Here is a 21,529-nt window from a genome sequence, read left to right as displayed (position 1 = left end):
CGGGTTCAACTCAGGTCTGAGAACAACCCAACACATTTGGGCGTGACTCGGGTAGTCTCTCATGATCTCCTCCTGCCCATGGGGTTGGTGAGGCAACGTGGCAGAGGCTGCTAAGTGCCCTGCTCCTGCTGGCCATGGTTGTGCTGAGCTTTGCGCACCATAGAGCAAGTATGCTAAGGAATTGTAACATCTATTATGCTGTAGAATGTACAGTGCAATGAGGTGGGGCAGCCAGCCGCACTGGTACATGTAGACACTGCTGTGACGACACCCACAAGCAGGAGGTGAATGGAGATGGATTGTGGGCAAAGGGCGTGGGGAGCCCCCACCAGAACAAACCTTAAGGATGAGATGGCAGCAGTGTTGACACAGGTTGGGAAAGTGGGGAGGAGTGTCAGGTTTCGGTTGGGTCAGGTCTGAAAACAACCTGACACTCAAGTTGGATTTGGCCATGCGCTAGTCAAGTTTGGGACGGGCTTTAAAATGAGGCCTGTGCAGACCTCTACCATTGTACATAAGCCTTTACAACTGTTGTTCTTCAGATACGCTCATTTTAGCTTTGAGTGGTTGCATGTAGCCAGTCTGAAACTACTGTCATCTTTAACAACAAGTAACAGGGAGTCTGTTGGAGATTTTCGTTAACATATTTCATGAGATTAGATGTATGTCCTAAAAAAGAATAATTTCTTCAAAAAGCAAAGGGTCAGATTCTGGCCTGCATGCAGTAGGTGTACAAGGAGCTGTCAGAACACAGGAAATTCTCTTTCACACTTTCCTGTGTACGCATGGTGGGGAAACAGAATCTCAAGCGTTCTCATTAGACAAACCTATGTAAGCACTGTCAGTGCTGGTTGTGTCTGCAAAAGGCTCACAGAATCATAGAAGTGTAGGGCTGGAAGAGACATCAATGTATCATCTAATTGCTCCCCTGTCCTGAGGCAGGATTAAGTATGCTTAAACCATCTCTGGCAGGTGTTTCTCTAACCTGTTCTTAAAAACCTCCAGTGATGGAGGATTCCACAGCCCCCTGAAAACCTATTCCAGTTCTTAAAAATTCTCCCTAATACATAATCTAAATCTCCCTTGCTGGACATTTATTCAATTACTTCTTGTTCTACCCCCAGTGGCCAGGAATACAATTGGTCACCATTCTCTGTATAATAACCTTTGTCATATTTGAAGACTTATATCGTCCTCCTTCAGCCTCTCTTCTCTAAACATGCCCAATTCTTTCAACTTTTCCTCATCATCATCTCCTGTAAATGTAAACAAACTTGTTTGTCTGAGTAATTGGCTAAATAAGAAATAGGACTGAGTGGACTTACAGGCTCTAAAGTATTACATTGTTTTACATCATTCATGTTTTCTGAATTTTTTTTTCTTTGGTGCTCCCCACTGGACTTTCTCCTATTTGTCCTCATCTTTCTTAAAGTGGGGTGCCCACGATACTGTACGTCTCCAAAAGGGGAAGAAGCTGTTCCCTGGTGCACTCCCACAAAATCCTCAGAAGCATTCTTCTCACCTATGTCCTGTTCAAGAAGATTGTCACCAACCAATACTGCTAGGCCCTGGCACCCTCTACCCTGTCTCTGTAGTGAAGCAATGGATTTAAAAGCCACAATGGAGTTCAAACTCATATATATTTTTGAAATACACACTCATTCTAATACTGAGGTACTAACCTGATCATTCCCACCCCACCTTCCCCATATGCTGTATACAGAATGGTTTGTTTACATGCAAGAGTTTGGGAAACTGCCCATGAAGTTTTAATGAGCTATAATGAAGACTGTGAGAAAGTCCCTTCTGTATCAATATCTTGTGAATTCTTCACCAATGTGAAGACTCTAATGAAACTGATTAAATCCCAGTACTGCAGCATAATGATAGGGTTCTGCACTGCTCTCTGAAGATCACGATTCAATTGCCATTCCCCGTTTCAGTGGGCAGATAAGGACTACTGTAGGAATGCTAGAAGTGCCACCTTGGCTTGCTTAGCAACAATTCACATTTTCTTCAACTGGAAAAGGGGTGCCTAGAGTCTCAGGGGGAATGGAAATGACAAGGCTAAGCCGACAACACAGTGTTTTAAAAAACCAAGAGCTAGCCTGTACATCACAGATCATGTCACATTTTGTACAATATCCCCTCAGTCTATTGTGCTTGTATTTTTAATGATGCACTGCCAAACAATGAGTTTATTCCCTATAAAATAAGACATGATCGTCAACTTTATTAGGCTTTTCAATGCTTTGCCAAAACAATCCATTTTAAATAGAAGCATCTACAGCATTATGGTAATAATGAATTAGTAATAAAAAGTCCTATAACATTCATTCAAAATATAGTGCTTTCTAAAACAGTTTAAGATTCAGAATACAGAGGTTAAAAGCAGGCATATAACTATTTTTTAAGCTAAATCTTTACAAACAGATATTTTGTACGTGCAAAACAGAAACATGACAGCATTTTAAACCTTTTCACTTTTATTCAGTTTAGTTTATGTTGTTACTGCTTACACAAACTGGGCAAATTCATGTTGAGAAACAGTTAATCTTATACCACTTCAAATTTAGTTTGAGTAAAATGTGTGATAGGAACCTATCTGCACACAGAATATACACCTGATTGTATCAAGGGGAAGTAGCCTGGGGAACACAGAGGATGGGTCAACATGATTGATTAAAGTCAAGGAAAGGAAAGGTAAAGACATATTTAGCTTTACAGAACAAATAATGCACAACAGGTGAGAGACTAAACACCACAAAGAACAAACATTGAAAAAAGCTTCATTTGTCAATGTGTATTTTGCTAGGAAAGTCGACCTGCTTGGACAAAATGCTGATTACATATTTTATAAGTTTTCTACATTTAAGACAGGCAGGGCATGGTTTGATTTGTTCACAGGTAATGTTCAAAGGTAAATTCTGGATAGATTGCATGGTTTCATATGTTTTAAGGCCAGAAGGGACTGGCAGGATCATCTTTTTAGAACTCCTTCATAATAGGCCATAGAAGCATCAAGCTTCTTGTGGTTTAGGTAGTCTGTTTATTTAAAGAAAGACATCCAATCTTGATTTAATGACTTATCAAGCAATATGGTTCCATCATTTGGAAAGTTGTTCCAATAGTTAAAAATGTACAACTCCTCACATCCTACCTTGAGTAAGTAGTATTCAGTACAACGATAGATACAGAATGCTTGTTGTTTACTTCTATTGGGAATGTCACCACACATGATCTTGAGTTTTCCCCTCACCTTACGAGGATCCCAGTATTTATTCATTTTAAGGATCTACCAATGGACAGCATTTTATCATGAGGCCCTCTCGTGAACTTGGGGACCTAATGAGTGGTAATTTTTTAATTACTGACAACTAACTATTTTGGGCCCAGTTTTTCACCTTGAGCACTAAGTGTACCTGTTTACACATTTTCTGCCTTTGTACCCAAATACCCATTTTAGATGTCAAAATGCCAGAGAGAGCATCTAAATACAGAACTGGGATCTCCACTTCAGGCTTTAGAATTTGAAAAACTGGGTCTGGTTATTCATCATTTTGGTTCTCAATATCCATTATACACTACCCAGTATAGAAAATTGTTTTGTAAAACATTACAATTATTTAAATATTAAAAACGTACCTTATCCACATTCATTCTTTTAAATGATGCTTGCAGAAGTTTGAAATTGTGAATGTACTCGTGCTCCAGCTTTGCCTGAAATTTTACTTTCTTCAAGCTAATGCACCCTGGGAACAACATGTCCATGAACTGGCAGTAAGCTGCTCCTATAACAAGAAAATGCATTGACATTAATCTTGATGCACCCAGCTATAAATAAGTGGCATTTATAGTCAGAAAAGAAAGTAACCATGCTTAAGAGCTACTGCTGTAATTCATTTCTAGTGCCATGTACCCAATGCCTATCTGTCCACTACAATTTTGAATAGTGTAAGTGACCTATTAATATCTATATTATTTTCATTCAGTCTGGATGCACCAAGCACTGTCGTGTAACATCTAAAAGATGACCATGACTGAGGCAAAGTAAATCATTCTTCCATTTACAAGTGGTGTTGTACTGAAGTAGAATCCCTATACACAGCAGGGCTGCCTGTACAGTAAGTAATAAAGTCCCTAGCTGTCAGTTTAAATGGAAGCCACCTAATAAATGTCTTCAGACCCCTACAGCTTCCCGAAGTTGAATCAAGGGAAAAGATTTTTGTTTCCTGGAACCAAAGAAATCAATGACATTGATATAAGGTAGCTTGCTCAGTTGGCAGCCAATCCTATTCAGTGCTCTCAGCAATAGAGGCTGAAAATGAGAGAGCAAAAACCCAATGTGACATGAATACAGGCTTGGGAAAAAAAAAAAAAAAAAAAAAAAAAAAAAAGAGTTTCAGAATTATGGCTCCCCCTTTCCCAAAACAAAATCCTACAATTTTTCATCTCTAAAGCTCAAAACGTAAATATCTGTATAAGGAGACACCCAGAGTCACCTCACTGCCAAAGCATTCAGAGGCTTGGTCTACACTACACGTTTAAACCGATTTTAGCAGCGTTAAACCGATTTAACACTGTACCCATCCACACTACGAGGCCCTTTATATCGATATCAAGGGCTCTTTAAATCGGTTTCTGTAGTCCTCCCCGACGAGAGGAGTAGTGCTAAAATCGGTATTACCATATCGGATTAGGGTTAGTGTGGCCGCAAATCGACGGTATTGGCCTCCAGGCGGTATCCCGCAGTGAACCACTGTGACCGCTCTGGACAACAATCTGAACTCTGATGCAGTGGCCAGGTAAACAGGAAAAGCCCCGTGAAATTTTGATTTTCATTTGCTGTTTGCCCAGCGTGGAGCTCTGATCAGCACGGGTAGCGATGCAGTCCCAAATCCAAAAAGAGCTCCAGCATGGACCGTACGGGAGATACTGGATCTGATCGCTGTATGGGGAAACAAACCTGTTCTATCAAAGCTCCGTTACAGAAGACGAAATGCCAAAGCGTTTGAAAAAAAAATCTACAGGCTACATAGTGCTGCGTGACAAGCGTAATGGGAAGCCAGAGACTCAAATGGATGCTCATGGAGGGAGGGAGGGAGGAGGTACTGAGGACTCCAGCTATCCCACAGTCCACAGCAGTCTCCGAAAAGTATTTGCATTCTTGGCTGAGCTCCCAGTGCCTGTAGGTTCAAACACATTGTCCGGCATGGTTCAGGGTATAGCTTGACAATTTACTCCCTCCTCCCCACACGTGAAAGAAAAGGGAAAGAAATCGTTTCTTGACTTCTTTCAATGTCACCCTCTGTCTACTGAATGCTGCTGGTAGATGCGATGCTGCAGCAGTGAAGAGCAGTATCCACTCCTCTCCCCTGCCCGGTGGCAGACGGTGCAGTAGGACTGGTAGCCATCCTTCTTATCAACCCGTGAGTGCTCCTGGCTGGCTTCAGGTGAGGCTGGCCGGGGGCACCTGGGTGAAAATAGGAATGATTCTCGGTCATTTCCAGTAGATGGTACAGAACGGCTGGTAACCATCCTCATCATAGCAACTGGGGGCTGAGCTCCATCAGCCCCTCCCTTTCCTGTGTAAAGAAAAGATTCTGTCCTGCCTGGACTGTCATAGCAGCGGCATGCTGGGCTCCTCTCCCCCGCACCGCTTAATGTCCTGCCTGGACTGTCATAGCACCGGGAGGCTCCTCCCCCTCATTTTATCTCACTAACAAGTCACTGTTTCTTATTCCTGCATTCTTTATAACTTCATGACACAAATGGGGGGGACACTGCCACAGTAGCTCAGGAAGGTTGGGGGAGGAGGGAAGCAACGGGTGGGGTTGTTGCAGGGGCACCCCTCGTGAATCGCATGCAGCTTATCCTTTCTGCGGGATCTGGCACGGAGCAGCTGTGCTCTCTGATACACTGGTTCTCTAGCACACTTGCCCCATATTCCAGGCAGGACTGACTCTACTTTTAGAAACCATAAAGGAAGGATTGACTCAGGGAGTCATTCCCATTTTTGCCTTTGCACCCCCGGCCGACCTCAGCCAGGGGCACCCACGATAGCAGCAGACAGTACAGAATGACAGGTAACCGTCATCCTCATTGCCAATTTACACCGGCAGCAGACGGTACAGAACAACTGATAACCGTCTCTGCTATCATGCAAAAGCAAATGAATGCTGCTGTGTAGTGCTGGAGTATCGCCTCTGTCCGCGGCATCCAGTACACATACGGTGACTGTAAAAAAAAAGCTGAATGGGCTCCATGGTTGCTGTGCTATGGCGTCTGCCAGGGCAATCCAGGGAAAAAGGGCGCGAAATGATTGTCTGCCATTGTTTTCCCGGAGGAAGGAAACTGACGACATTTACCCAGAACCACTCGCGACAATGATTTTTGCCTCATCAGCCACTGCGCTCTCAACCCAGAATTCTAATGGGTGGGGGAGACTGCGGGAACTATGGGATAGCTACCCACAGTGCAACGCTCTGGAAATCGACGCTAGCCTTTGACCATGGACGCACACCGCCGAATTAATGTGCTTAGTGTGGCCGCGTGCACTCGACTTTATACAATCTGTTTTATAAAACCGGTTTATGTAAAATCAGAATAATCCCGTAGTGTAGACGTACCCAGATATTGGGCTTCTTACTGCTGCCAGTTTTAATTCTGTCACAAAACAGGGTTACTAAATTTAGCATGAGGGTTCAGTAAATTTAGATACCAGACACAGGGGATAAAAATGTGCAACTACACAAATGTGCAGGGAAATTTAAAAAAAAGGTGAACTAGCTAGGAATATATAAGTAGCACTTTGTTACACCTAGTGACCTTTCTCTTAAAAGGTCCTTATGTCACACCAGCACCATCATTGGGGAAGGGGTAATCTTTACTATCGAGACACGAAAATGTCATGACATGTTGGTGAAGTGCTAAAAATGTGGGATGGGGAAATTAGGGCGGGGGGGGCTTGAAGAGAAAACAACTCAGATTCTTTGTGGAACAATGATGTCCTTTACCCTGGGAGAGTATTCCACTGTATTAGCATATTTAAGGTCAATTTTCAGATGTGCATAAGCTCAACCACCTATATAGCTGCATATGCAAGTCAGATAATTGCACATTAAAAATTATTTGCACAATAAGTTTTTAAACTTTTTGTGCAAATAGTATTTATAAAAAGGGCTGTTTTGTGCAATCAGCTGATGTATGGGGCAAAAGTCACAACTTGGGTGCCTGCTTTTGACAATTTGGCTCAGTGTCACACAAATAGCCTTTTTTAACCAAAGTTTTAGAAATTGTTAGTACTCTTACAAGGTGACAGATGTGTTGGATCCTAAATTATCCTCTATTTATCCACAGGACAGATTCGAACAGATAGCAACAGTTGAAACTCTACCACACTTTTCTATCAATATGCCTCAAACATGTTCTGGAGGGCCCATTATTCTTTATACTCAGTCAACCATCATTTGAAGGGAGGCAGAGGGTATCTTCCCAGAAAAGAAAAAATAAAACAGTTTGAACTAGAGTCACAGGAAAACAAGTTACATAAGCTACAAATGAGGCTTTCATGTGACATATTGTCAAGGCTGTGACAACAGCCAAGACTTAGTGCTAGAAACTGCTGCCATTTTTAATACCCTTTTTGCACAGCATTTCTTAGGAGGTATATTTATACTTACTGACTTTGTGGGTGGAGTTTATAAGAAAGATTTGAATTTCCAAAGAGATCTTTTATTTAGCTACTTGCAATAGCTTTGGTATGCTTAGGACGTAAAATAAAGAATCCCTGTAGAACAGGAGCCTTGTGGCAAGTTAAAAACCTCAGATAATGTATCATACAGAAAGCTTTGTAAAGCAAACTAATTGCACAGAGCCTACAATTATATCACATGGGAACTAGTAAATAAATGCCCACCAATAGAAAGTATGTGAAATATTATTGCCAAAAAGGAAGATGAGTAGAGTGATACAGTATTGAATGGCTTGACTTGATTATACCATATTATTTATTATTATGTGGATTTATTTAGTATGCAGTGTTGTCCTAGCCATGTCAATCCCAGGATAGTAGAGAGACAAGGTGGGTGAGGTAATATTTTTTACTGGTGAGAGAGACATGCTTTTGAGCTACACAGAGCTCTTCTTCAGGTCTGGGAAATGTACTGAGAGCAACACAGCTAAATACTAGATTCAATAGATAGTTTAGCATAAGTAGTTAGCACGTATTCTAAGGGGCCATTCAAGGTGAAGTAGCCCACTAAAACCCCTGCAGTCATAAGGACAAAAAAAAGGGGAGGGGTCTAGTGGGTTACAGATTGTTGAAATAAAACCTAAGTCCAGTGTCTTTATTAACACCATGCTTTTTAGTGTCTAGCAAAGTTATGAATTTAAGCTCTTAGGTGCGTCCTTTGAAAGTGTTGTGCAGATTTCCTTTGAGGATGTGGACTGATAGGTCAGATATAAAGTGATCGCTTTGTTCAGTCTACGGGGTCAATTGTGTAACTGATTCATGGTATAAAGGGAGTTTGCGCCAAACTCTCTCTCCCTACCTTTTCCTCACATATAAGCTTATACTCTAATATACCTAGGTAATTGCCAAGAGTCCCTGAATACTCACTGCACAACCGCTAGTGTTAAAGATATTCACAGTGCTGAGGTTCTCACCATTTTATCTATAGCTATCATTTTGTAAGTATATATGTGTTTGCAAAGTCATCTTTTATTGTTTTTGCTGGTAACAAATTCCTTTTGCATCCCTCTAGGCAGTCGCTTACTAGGTTTGAAACCCTGGTGATGAACTCCCCTTGTTGTCCTTTCCCTCTCATGTTGGTAGTTGTTTTTCTTGTATTTCATATCAGCCAATAGGAGGTTCTGGTTCCGTGCAATACCCAAATGCCAGAAACACTGAGTACATCCACTTTACAGTACTGACCTGAACTGTGATCTCCAATGACAGCACAGTTTGCTGCCAGAACACTTCCTCTACAGTAAGTTTCATTACAGTAACAAATATAAAAGTGGAGTAGAATGGGCCAAAGTTGACATCAAAGACTAACTCACATCAAGTCACAATCACCAGCTGACGTATTTTAGGAACTCTAGAAAGGAGAATGGTGTCAGAGCTCAAATGTGTGTCAGGACAAGTGTCAAGAAGAAATCTCATACATAGCTAGCACGGTGAATGCTGCTATCTTGCCAGATAATACAGGAAGTAAGGATGCATCCTATGTTCCTTTGCTTCCCAGTGCAGTGTTGTACCAAAGATTAATATTTGGTCTTTTGTGCCTAGTTAGTTTAGTCACTTTCCCACAATGTTGGAGAGTTTTGGCACAGCCAGGGGCGAGAAATTAAAAAAACAAAATAAAATTAAAAAAATCATGAAACATGGCAAGGGACACAGGGCAGATAAAAGTTGTCAAATACTAATTGACTAGTTTAAGTTAGCCCCTTTAATGTAACTGAAAATTCTAATAATGAAACTGTATTAAAAAAAAACTATTATAGCTATTATGTAATTTACACGAACAAGGTTTCTGCAGCAGATTTACCACTTGTCATTTACTTTATTTTAAAACTTTACCTTCTCTGCTCTAGTTTACAAAGCGAAAAATTGGATGTTGGAAACAGTACAGCAACAACCACACTAGGACTGTCTCTCATGGTTAGTCTGTCTCTGTCCAGCCACAACCACATCAGACCTATCATCTCTCATGGTTAATCTGCCTCCGACTACCCCCTACTATATTTCCCTCTACATCTTATTTTTTGAAATTATTACCAGGGACTCCACTTTTTTTTTAAATGAAATTATAATCAGCAGTATACCAATAGAGAGGTTATTGGATTTTGTAGATGCACCAATGCTGGAACAGAATAAGAAAGAGTTTTTAACGATTATTAAAATCAATTCTGAATTTCTATGTAAATCTTATATTTGTTTTTCTGGCATATTGATCTGGTGGTCATTGACTTCTTTAATATTCTGAGGCTAGATCACAGAAAGTATTTGCAAGTGTGGTTGTGCTGATTACACATGAACGGTCACTACTTTTGATCCAATCAGTATGTAGAAATTCTATACCCATTTTGAAATTAAGTGGCATAGCAATTAACTTCTTATACACAGCAGTATTGCCTACTTCTGTTGTTGTATACAGCTGGCAGAAAGACATGAAGTTGATTTGTTTTAAGTATTTATATTTAGAAGAAAATAACTAGTTCCCCATACACTGAAGTTACAATTGACGGTTTCTATAGTCCTGAATCAGGCTAAGGTGCCAAAGTATTACTGCTTCTGGCCCATGGGAGGCTTGTGAATAATATTTTCCTTCCCTCCAAGAGAGAAGATTCCATTGTGATTAAGATCTAAAAGCTGAACATCACTAAGTCTTCATAACTCGGGTGTGGAAGTGTGTGCTGAGTTGCTCTGCCAGCAAGCCCTTTACACTGACGGCTTTTTCTTGGTTTCCTGCATAGAGATTACTACACAGCATGCCTCAAATGTAAATGACAAGACTACACCCACAATGCTAACTAGGATGACTACAACTGTAGTAGGGGAGGGAACTGGCATTTATGGCAGAAAAAAGGCATGGAAGAAGAAACTGCTGATTGTAAAAGTGTCAAATGATTAAATTTTAATTCAAATGTTTCAGTATATGCAATGTTAAGGCTGACATTTGCTGCTGACTGTACATTTCTTTAAAACCAGAACTACAGTTAAAATAGTAGTAAATGGTAGTTCTTAGTAATGTTTTCAAAGCTGCATACATTCATTTTCTTCATATCTCAAGTTTTCTTTGTCTTCAGCACAGTGCTTCCAGGTCCCCTCTTGCCCTTCGTCTTCTCCTGAGAAACAATCTGCACTCTTTCTGCTTAACACCTGGAGGCTGGAGCCTTTTGATCTTTAATATGGCCCAGAATCTTGTGTCCTGGGATTTGTGGCATTTCAAAGGGACAATGAATACATCACTCACTTTCACTAACACAACTGGACATGAGCTGCTGCTGTTTAATACGATTCACATATAGCTGAGCTGCATTAGAGAGTGAAACATCATCACCATGATATCCAAGCACTGAATGGGAGCCTTGGTGCAATTATTATTATTTATATTATTATTAAATAGTCAATACAAATCCAGAGTTCACAGTGGAAACACTGAGAGACCGATTGCTAAAGGAGCAAGAACAGTGGAGAAATGGTTGAAAATGAGAACCATCTCCAGGAAGGAATTTACAAAGTTGCTCATTAGTTTCCTAATGAAATGGCACCTTGCAACTTTACTGTTCAAAACTTTATGCAGCTCTCAGTTTGCTTCTCTAAATAATTCCAGTTGGAAGTGGAAATCGGTCATCTGACTCCTGCACAATTATACAATAGTATTTTTTATCAGGTTTGCACATGTGGAGACGATAGTTTTATTGATAAAAAACAACCTAGTTATTTTTATACAAAATGTCCTTGATATAAGCCAAACATGTCCTGTCATTTTTCATCCCCTGCAGCAGAAGCCAGGTCAACTCCTCTCCCTGCTGAGAGACTCTTTACCTCACGATGCGTATTAACAGGTTCTGCCCACCTCCTAATGACCCAATATTCTTATAATACTAGCTCACCTCCATGCATGGAACCCCTGCCAGTACTTGACTATCCCAATGGTTCTGGCCTCCCAATACTGTTCCATCTCTCTTTTCAAGTTTCCAGCCTTAGAGGATTACAGGGGTTAAACAGGGCTGGGACTCTGCTGCCCAGAGTTCTGATATGACAGCCAGAAATTCCTCCTCCTGACAACACTACTGACAGACTCTCACAAAATCCTTGGAAGTGGGATTTCCTGAAACTGAAAATGACATATGGTTGTAATGATTATGTTATAATAAAGGCAAAGGATATTTCAAAGACAAAGTAGGCCCAAAAAGATAATGGAATACAGGAATAAGTATAAATCTGAGTGTCACGTGTTAGTTAAGCAAATAATATTGATTTTATTAATGAGACTGTGTACCTGAAGAAATTTCTTTTTAATGGACCTAGATATTTTTGATGATTGGGTCAGATAGCTGGTGATGGTTTGGAGATCTTGGGGCTTGATGGATAGTTTTAAAAAGAGGTAAGTTTGGGTAGTGACGCAAAGAAGAGTTGATGAAGTCAGTTGTTAATGAAAACAAGACAGTTTTGCAACTCTTTTCATATATTAACTCCTTAGCACCAAGTTAAAAATTAGTCACTCCAGTGCAAGCCTACTGAAGAAGTAGGCTTCCACAGATGTTACTCGAGGTATGATTTTGCCTGCAGAATCTCTATTACTAATGATGATTAGAGCCCTGCATGGATACAAAATTTGGATCCCCATCTGATCCACAAATATGGTCTGCGGATATATCTGCATCCACAGATGTGGATGTCCACAGATATAAAACTGATATCCGCATAATTGCAGGGCTCTAATGGTGATGTACAATATGCAAGAAACCTGCTTTACTTTCTAAGGTGCAGGATTGGCAGAGAAAACATCTTTTAAGTTTCATCCTGAGGACATCACAGCACCCCCCAGTGTCTGTTTACAGTGTCACTTCTCAGACTAAAAGAGCACTGCAGGGGAATGCAAAAAAGTTATTAACTGATGTCAAAACTATGGCAAAAGAAACTCGATCCTGAACTGGTAACTAAACAAATAAAGAAAGAACTGATTTGATTTGTTCTAAAATGTAGTTTAGGGGCAACATTTTTTAATGTGTTTAAGAGACTTCAGAGCCTAAGTCCCATTGATTTGCAGAGAGATAGGTTTCTAAGTCCTCTTGTGAATCTAGCCCTTAAGAACCTAACAGCCACTTTAGACTCCTAATTCTCAGAAGTCGATCCCACTGAAATCCATAAAATCTCCACTCGTCTGCCTCAATTAAATCAATTTGATTTAAATCAAATCCACCCTGCTCCCCTGGGAGTTGGACGACCTTTGATCCAGTCCCTCTGCTTCAATGAGTTTTTAAAATTATTTATCCACAGTGGGACAGCTTCAACAGGAGAGATTGAGGGATGCACATATCAGAATAGCCCATAGCCCACTTGTTGGGGCACTTACCTGTGAAGCATTAGATCCCAGTTCAAATCCCTTCGCCATCTCAGACAGAGGGGACCTGGACTAAGGGTTCCCACACCCCAGATGAATACCCGAAGCCCTGAACTGAAAATTATGAGGGAATTCTTCTCCCTCTTTGCTTCTTGCTAAAGAGAGGTAGGTGTCAAACTCCAAGAGAGGGTTTTGCAGCTGAGAATTCCAAGCAGAGGGAGGCACTTAAGCACAGATTGCCCGAGAGAGAGACATGGCTTAGGACACATTCTTCAGCGTGGCCTCCCTCAGGTTAGCTTAGGCGAGAAGCCACCCAGCGTGCTGGCTTTTTGAGAGTCCTAGTCTGAGACATCCTTCCCTCCCCATTTATTGTAAAGGGAGCAAGGTACCTAACTCGAGCTTTGTGAATCCCAAAGATTTTTTGGGAACCTAAAAGTTAGTGTCACCACATCTAAGTGTCTTTGTCTGAAAATGGGTCTTAGGCACTTCAGAAAACTTTGCCTTAAGGTCCAGATTTTTTAGAGGTATTTAGGTGTTGCTGTGCCAAACTCATTTAAGATCCTAAATCTATTTAATGGATTTAAGCACTCAGGAGCCTTAAAACCCGTTGACAGTTGATAGGATTTAGGCTCCTATGTGCCTTAATCCATTCTGAAAAGAGACTGAGGCTTCTAAATCAGTTAGGTATTACAACACTGAGCATAGCAATGCCTACATGGCTTTAAAAACCTGTGCCTAAGTATCTCTACATATTCTACTAATAAATTGGATACTTAAGAGGTTTTTTTCTTTAAAGATTTTTCAGCTAATCCTTAAATTAAAAAAACACATGAAATTAGATGCAAACTCCTGCAAATTATATTAACAATGAAGTTGTGACAATCTGACCATGTAAATACAAAATTTAAGATTGATAATCCTCATGCTTTATTGGGAGAAGAAAATGGGCACTGAACACACAAAGTAATACATTAAAGATGAAAGCCCAGAATTAATTCTCTATATATTAGTCATTAAACACTTCAAGTCATAAAAATTATGGGTATTAACATTGATGGGAAGGGATACACCTTGTCTGTTAACTGATGGGTCAAAAAGAAGCATCTTGCAATGAGCATGCATGACATCATAGTTTTGATGCGAACAGAAAAAACTGCAGAGTACAGCAATGACTGTTACACAGTACATAGCACTTGAGGCTTAAGTTTCATATTTTTAGACTTCCTAGAATTGCTTCCCTGAACATGATTTTTATGTTCCTATTTTCAATGGCTACACGGCACGTTAGGCATTAACTTTCCATCTTTAGATAAGATTTAGTTACTAAGAATTTTGAGAACAAGCAAATGGTTTTTGTTTAGTTTTGTTTTGAAGAGGCTTAATGGAATATTTCATCTATTCCCATGCACCTTCATGCCGCTCTTATGATGCTTTTTAAAATATCTTTAGCACTAGTAGCATGGAAAAGTCATGCTAAATGTATCCATGTGTTTAGGAATTTATTATACTGCATGCAGTCCCCATGGAGTAATAGAAGTTATTAAATGCACATCAAAAGCACTTAAGTGCACATCAAAAGCACTTAAGTGACTTAGGAGCACAAGTCCCATTGCAAATTAATGAAACTTGTGCTTCTAAATCACATAGGTGCTTCTGAAAATCGAACTCCGTATGTCTAAGAGTTTGTGTGATGCAATCCAGGTATTCACTGAACACTTGAATGAAATAATGCATTCTGGATTGTAAGACCTCAAAATCTTCTTTCCTTGAATAATGTGTGTTAGCCTCAGGCAGTCAGTTAAAAAAAATCCTGCTGTTAGGCTTGCCAACTTTCTAATCCCACAAAATCAAACACCCTTGCCCTGCCTCCTGCCCTGATGCCTGCCCATGTCCCACCCCCACTCACTCCATCCCTCCACTCTCTGTCACTTGCTCTCCCCCACCCTCACTCATTCATTTTCACTGGGCTGAGGCAGGGGTAGGAGGGGGCTCAGGGTTGGGGGTGCAAGCTCTGGGAAGAAGTTTGGATGTAGGAGAGGGCTCAGGGCTGGGACGGGGTGTGGGAGGAGGTGAGGGGTGCAGGCTGTGGGAGGAAGTTTGGGTGCAGGAAGGGGCTCATGGCTGGGGATGCAGGCTCTGGGAGGGAATTTAGATGTGATAGGGGGCTCAGGTCTGGGGCAGGGGTTGGGGCGAGAGAGAAGGTGTAAGGAGCGGGCTCCAGGTGGCGTGTACCTCAGGGGGTTCCCCAGAAGAGTGACATGTCCCTTGGTTCCTATGCGTAGGGGCAACCAGGCAGCTCTAAACGATGTGCACTGCCTCTGTCTGCACGTGCCACCCCCACAGCTCCCAGTGGCCACAGTTCCTGGTCAATGGGAGCTGCAGAGCCAGCACTCAGGGCGGGGACAGTGCGCGGAGCCCCCCCCCTCATCTGGCCCTTCACCTAGGAGCCAAGGGACATGTCGCCACTTCTGGGGAGCTGCATGGAGCCTGCCAGCCCCGCCCCAGCCAAAAACTGGACACCTGGCAACACTACCTGCTGTGCTTATTAAGTACTTCCGTATCAGTAATACTTATTCTGAATTCATTACATTAAATTTGTTTTTCTAAATCATCTCCTGTCTAAAAACTCATTTTAAGCATTTTGCTCTGGACATATGTTCCATGATAATTTTAAGCTAAAATTAATAAATAAAGGACAAGTAATGAATGTGGATAAAAGTCAATTTACCTTTAAGAGTGACAGTTTGAGAAGAAACACAAGTAATTTTAACAGAAATATGCAAGGTGGTTGTTTTCTTTTAAAAATATTATTCCTTGTAAGTTTTTGCTGAATTACTATTAATGCCCATGAAAGAAAATAACTGGTGTCTGTTTAGAGTTTACGAGTAGCTGCTTGGCAAGCTTCCTCATGAAGCTCTGTACATGGTCTTAAAAACTGATTGTCAACATCCACTGCACTCTAATGCTAAACATCATATGGAAGACATTAAGGAGTCACTTACACTGAGAGTCTACTGTGTAGCAGGACCTCAATACAGCATGGTAATGCCTTAAAACATGGTTCAGTTACACAGCGCAGACAGGATCAACCTATGTTTTAATCATGTTTTCAAGTCACATTACAGCCTTGATTTTGCAGTGTGATTAGAGAACAATGCTGAAATATGTTTCAGTTCTGCCTGCACTGCCAACCAAATGTTTGGGAAGAACTGGTCTAAAAGGGTCCCACAGCACAGGCTTTCATAGTGTGTGCATAAGAATCTTATTTATTTGGCTTAAAACAAACACATTAATCAATTATCAGAGGGGTAGCCGTGTTAGTCTGGATCTGTAAAAGCAGCAAAGAGTCCTGTGGCACCTTATAGACTAACAGATGTTTTGGAGCATGAGCTTTCATGGGTGAATACCCACTTCTTCAGATGCATCTGAAGAAGTGGATATTCACCCACGAAAGCTCATGCTCCAAAACGTCTGTTAGTCTATAAGGTGCCACAGGATTCTTTGCTGCTTTTACATTAATCAATATGTAACCAAATATTTATGTATCCTTTTCCATCAATTAAAAGCAAAACAAACACATTTCCCTCTTGTATATAACAACAAGACAGCAAAACACACTTCTTCCCACTTGTAGAATCCTTGAATAAACTTTACCCCAGCCACCCTCAGCCTTGCTCGTAAGGAGGGTCCTACCAAATTCTCGGTCCATTTTGGTCAATTTCATGATCATAGGATTTTAAACATCATAAATGTCATGATTTCAGCTATTTAAATGTGAAATTTCATGGTGTTGTAACTGTAGGCGTACTGACTCAAAAAGAGGTTGCATGTGTGTGTGTGGCGCGGCGGGGGGGGCGAGGTTTCCAAGGTTATTGTAGGGGTGGTTTTGGTACTGCTACCCTTACTTCTGCTCTGCTGCTGGCGTCAGCTCTGCCTTCAGAGCTGGGTAGCTGGAGAGCAGTGGCTGCTGGCCAAGAGCCCAGCTCTGAAGGCAGAGCTGCTGCCAGCAGCAGCAGTGCAGAAGTAAGGATGGCATGGTATAGTACTGGCACCCTTACTTGTGCGCTGCTGTCAGCAGAGCTGGGCCCTCAATCAGCAGCCACCTCTCTCTGGCCACCCAGCTCTGAAGACAGTGCAGAAGTAAGGGTGGCAATACTGTGACCCTCCCTAAAATAACCTGGCAACCCCCCCTGCAACTCTCTTTTGGGTCAGGACCCCCAATTTGAGAAATGCTGGTCTCCCTCATGAAATCTGTATAGTATAGGCTAAAAGCACACAAAAGACCAGATTTCACTGGGGGTGGGAGGGGAACCACACCAGATTTAACGGTTCATGACACGTTTTTCATGACAATGAATTTGGTAGGGCCCTACTCAAACATGGTCTTTAAAGCATGCTCTGAAGGTAAACAAATTTGTGTGCATCAGACCAAAGGAAGTATTAGGGGAGTAGATTCTAAAGTTGCTTTCCTCACAGAAGAGTCTGGCTGACACTTCCCTTTATGTTATCACTGAGGGATCTTTAGCTTAAGCACTTCCACTGATTTTCCATTGTGGCAAAATAACCTCCAGGGGAAATCCTGTCTCAAGCAGTGTGGTTCCAGACACAAGGAGAATAACATTCAGCAGCACCCTGTGGACTGCATGAGAAATATGAAGCTGAGTATTATGCTGAAAACGCTTCGTAATAGTTGGATGGATTGTCTGTGGCAAGAGACTTTCTTTGAACAGAGGACCAACATGTACTTCCTTTAAAACAACTGGCATCCTGCCCTACTCAAAGGAGATGGAGACAATCTTCACTAGCAAAGGTCCCAGTACTTCCCCACTGGACTCCACAAATCGAGAGACAAAAGATCCAAAGCACAGAATACAGCATGAAATTCTCCCAAACACATCCAAAACCTCCACCTGTAATGACCTAATTTTTGTCCTATTCAGATGTTACTCTGCATCCATGGACAAAGCAAACAGTTTGAGTACCAACAATTTTACCTGTAATGTGACCAGAAATGTCCTCAGAGTGGAAGAGACTTGTATAAACAGTAATGCAAAGAAAAAGTAGATTAACCAAGCTATTCATCACTTGAAATAAGTTTCCTGATCAAGACTTTGCAGATACCAGGGTGAAGACAAACGGCATGGTACAAAAATTCCAAAAGTCAAACTGTGTGTTTGTTTTACAATGTGGACTGGCATTCATTAAAGACAAGGAAGAGAATGATCTATTTTATACACACACGTATACAAACATATATAACTCATTTATATACATGTCCTTTCTATTTTTATATAACCTTGCATGACTCGTTTAGAATAAACATTCCAACACCACAGCAGTACATTCACAAGCGACCCTATAACAAAAAACTCAATCAACTGTGCATACACCATGGAGGAAAAACAATTTTAGTCAAGACAGGTTAGTTATACATCTTATTTAAAACCTATTTTTACTCATTACAAAAATAACTTGACCCTTGGGAAAAGTATGACAATGGAGTTTGCCTTCTGTCTGAACTAACGTAACTTAGAAATAAGGCTGCTATGTCTAAGGATACCAATTCATTAAAGCCTGTCAAGTTGTTTTTTTGGTTTGGTATACAGGAATGACAGTCTACAATGTTCTAGATCCTTAGGAGAACATTATGACAGTAGATTGACATGCTATACTGACACGTACTTGAAGATATACATTTTCATATTCAACTCCAACAATCAAATGCAAAACCAATTCAACCTCTTTGGCTAGAGAACAAGAATGACAAAATACTGCCCCCGCCTCCAAAGTTAAGATAATTCCAAGGCTTTTATATATTTGGAAAGTGTTCCTTGTCTATGTTGTCAAAACTAAATTATCAGGGCTGCAGGCTAAATTTAGATTCTCCAGGGCTGAATTCATCCATAACCCAGTCCTTTTGGCACATCACTACTACAGCAGGCATTCTGAAAGCACAGGGGACACTACGCTGCACTCGACCTACTTAGCAAGGACAAAAACACATCCAAAACTCAAGATGAATACAAATACTATAACTGTAAAAGCAGCCTCTTCCTTTGCTACTTCTCATCCTAGCTCTATTAATCTAACCAGCTACTGGGAAACAAGCTGGTCTCTCTATAGTACATACACTATTAATACCACTCCTTAACTACTTATCAGCAATGAAAAATGAAGACAGACTCCAGTGGCCTTAGCTGTTCTTCCTTCCATTAAAAATTGTCACCTGAAGCTTTTCACTGCAATATTTATTTAGAACTCAAAAACTTACCTAAAGGCACAGTGTCATTCTATTGTTTTTCCTTTATACTCAAAATGTTTAAAACTGTTTCTGAAGTATATGCTTTACTCCAGTGTATGCAGAACCTGAGTGCCATTATTTCAGCTGGCATCAGTGGGAGCCAAGGATGTTCATCATTCTACAAAACCAGGCCTTAGTGTTTTCCACTCAAACAGTAGATGATTTTTCCGTTTTTTTTAAATTTGACCCCAGCTTTTTCTGGCATTTGAATTGCTTCTTCTTGCCAAAAATGAGCACAAATTGAAAATGCATAAGACTGCATGACAAATCTTAATGCTTTTATTTTATTTTATTTTAAAGAAAGCAAAATGCCCGTACAGTTTTATATTAGGCGATAAAATCCAGTTATCTTAGTCGCTTTGTAGCTCACTATAATACTGTGAAATGCTTCCAAGTGTTACAAAGTTTCCCATATCCTCCTTCCCTTTGAAGTCTTCCAGAAATGCTCATATTTTATGGAAACTAACGCTAAGCTGCATGAAGGTTGCAAATGCATTAAGGAATGATGGCCAAAAGAATGTTACAATGAATGAATTAGATCAGCTATTCTCAAACTGTGGTCCGTGCAGCCCTTGCTGGTGGTCCACAGACAGCTCACTGGTCACAGGGTGCTAGCTTGCCTCCTTCCTTTCATCTGCTAAACTGCATTAAAAGACAACTTAAAAAATACTAGTGCTTCCTTAATATTACTTTGCCATGTGAACAATCACTGTAGCTGCCACAGGGGTTTTCTTTAATAACACAGGCGGAGGACGGGGGAGGGAGACGGATCTGTGCAATCACAAATGGCCAGGGAAGTGGTCCATCAGACTGCTGTAGTCCACATTATGAGAATTGTTTGTGAGAACCTGAATCGGTGTCAATATTTCAGATACTGAGATCTTTTTGGATTGCAGAAACTTGGAACTCTCTCACACCAAAATATGCAAGATTGAATCCTTGATTGGATTCTTACATGAGCATTTAGGCAGTAGAATAAGAACGCCTCTGGAAAAAAATATAAAGCTAAAATCTCAAACTGAATTGGTAAATAAATGTAAAGCAATTTGATCTATCAATATTTGAATATAAAAATAACATGGAGAATGGAAAAAATATACAAAGACAGAATCTGAAAGTTAATACAATCCTAGATTTCATTTAATACTAAGTACAGAAAAGGTGGGGATGAGAACTATGATAAAGCAGCCTTGTTTCAGTTCCTCCCCTGTGGTACACCCTAAAATCCTTCCTTGAAGGCACAGAAAGAGTTCCTATGAGAACTTCACATGGGTAATAAAAGAGGATAATGAATTCATGACATTTTTCCTGACAACTATGGACAATCCAGATTTAGAGATTTAAGATCTCTAACTTTCACTGCATTCTCCACATTTAAATTTTCTTCCATTCTAAATTATCAACTAGTTTTCCTTTTTGGTTATGGAATTATATCATGGAAGTATTTAAATCTGCAAACATTCAAGATGATGGGGTGTTAGCTCTGAAGCTTAACTGCAGAAATTTCAGAGGCATCTGAATGGTCATACAGGAACAAATCAATAGCTCATCTCCTGTCTTAAACAGTGATAAATGCTGGAAGTTTTGGGATCAGGTGTCTATCCTCATGTACCTTATTGTGTCAAATTATATGTTTAGATGCCAATACTTTAAAACAATTTGCCAAAAACAATATTCAGACAAATGTATGAAACTTAATTAAATCACCAGCTAGATGTAGTGGTTTTGCTTCAACTAGACACTCACAAAAAAAACAACCCAAGAATATCTCGGTTCAGCAAAAATAACATGCTATGACGCAATATTTTTAACTACTCATCTTAGTTTGCAACTATATTAGTTACATTGACCTGTACTGTAGCAACACAACTTTCACAAGTCCTGTAGTGAAATTTGCTTATGTATGGAAAGTGGACAGATTTCTGCAAGGTTGTTCCTTCATATCAGTTTTTAATTGTTTGACTACTCTGTGGAGCTTATATTCAGATAATTTAAAATCACAGAAATGTAGGGCTGTAATCTCAAGAGGTCATCTCGTCTTACCCGCCCCCCCGCCCTGAGGCAGAACCATGTATATCTAGACCACCCTTGTTAGGCATTTATATAACTTGTTCTTAAAAACTTTCAGTGACGAAGCTTAACTATCCTTATA

General features: G+C 40.5%; 1 protein-coding gene across 6 annotated transcripts in view; it reads right to left on the bottom strand.

The window, feature by feature from the left end:
* MAPRE2 (microtubule associated protein RP/EB family member 2) overlaps nt 1-21,529 on the bottom strand; it is a 162,233-nt gene that overhangs the window by 47,489 nt on the left and 93,215 nt on the right. For all 6 annotated transcript variants that reach the window (XM_030553053.1, XM_030553050.1, XM_030553051.1 and 3 more), the window contains one exon: nt 3,646-3,791. In XM_030553053.1, the coding sequence (XP_030408913.1) occupies nt 3,646-3,791 (146 nt within the window). The remainder of the gene's footprint in view (nt 1-3,645; nt 3,792-21,529) is intronic.

Source organism: Gopherus evgoodei, chromosome 2 (assembly GCF_007399415.2).
Source record: "Gopherus evgoodei ecotype Sinaloan lineage chromosome 2, rGopEvg1_v1.p, whole genome shotgun sequence".
NCBI classification, from domain to species: domain Eukaryota; kingdom Metazoa; phylum Chordata; order Testudines; family Testudinidae; genus Gopherus; species Gopherus evgoodei.
Note: the sequence above shows the minus strand (reverse complement) of the source record. Positions and strands in the feature narration are given on the sequence as shown.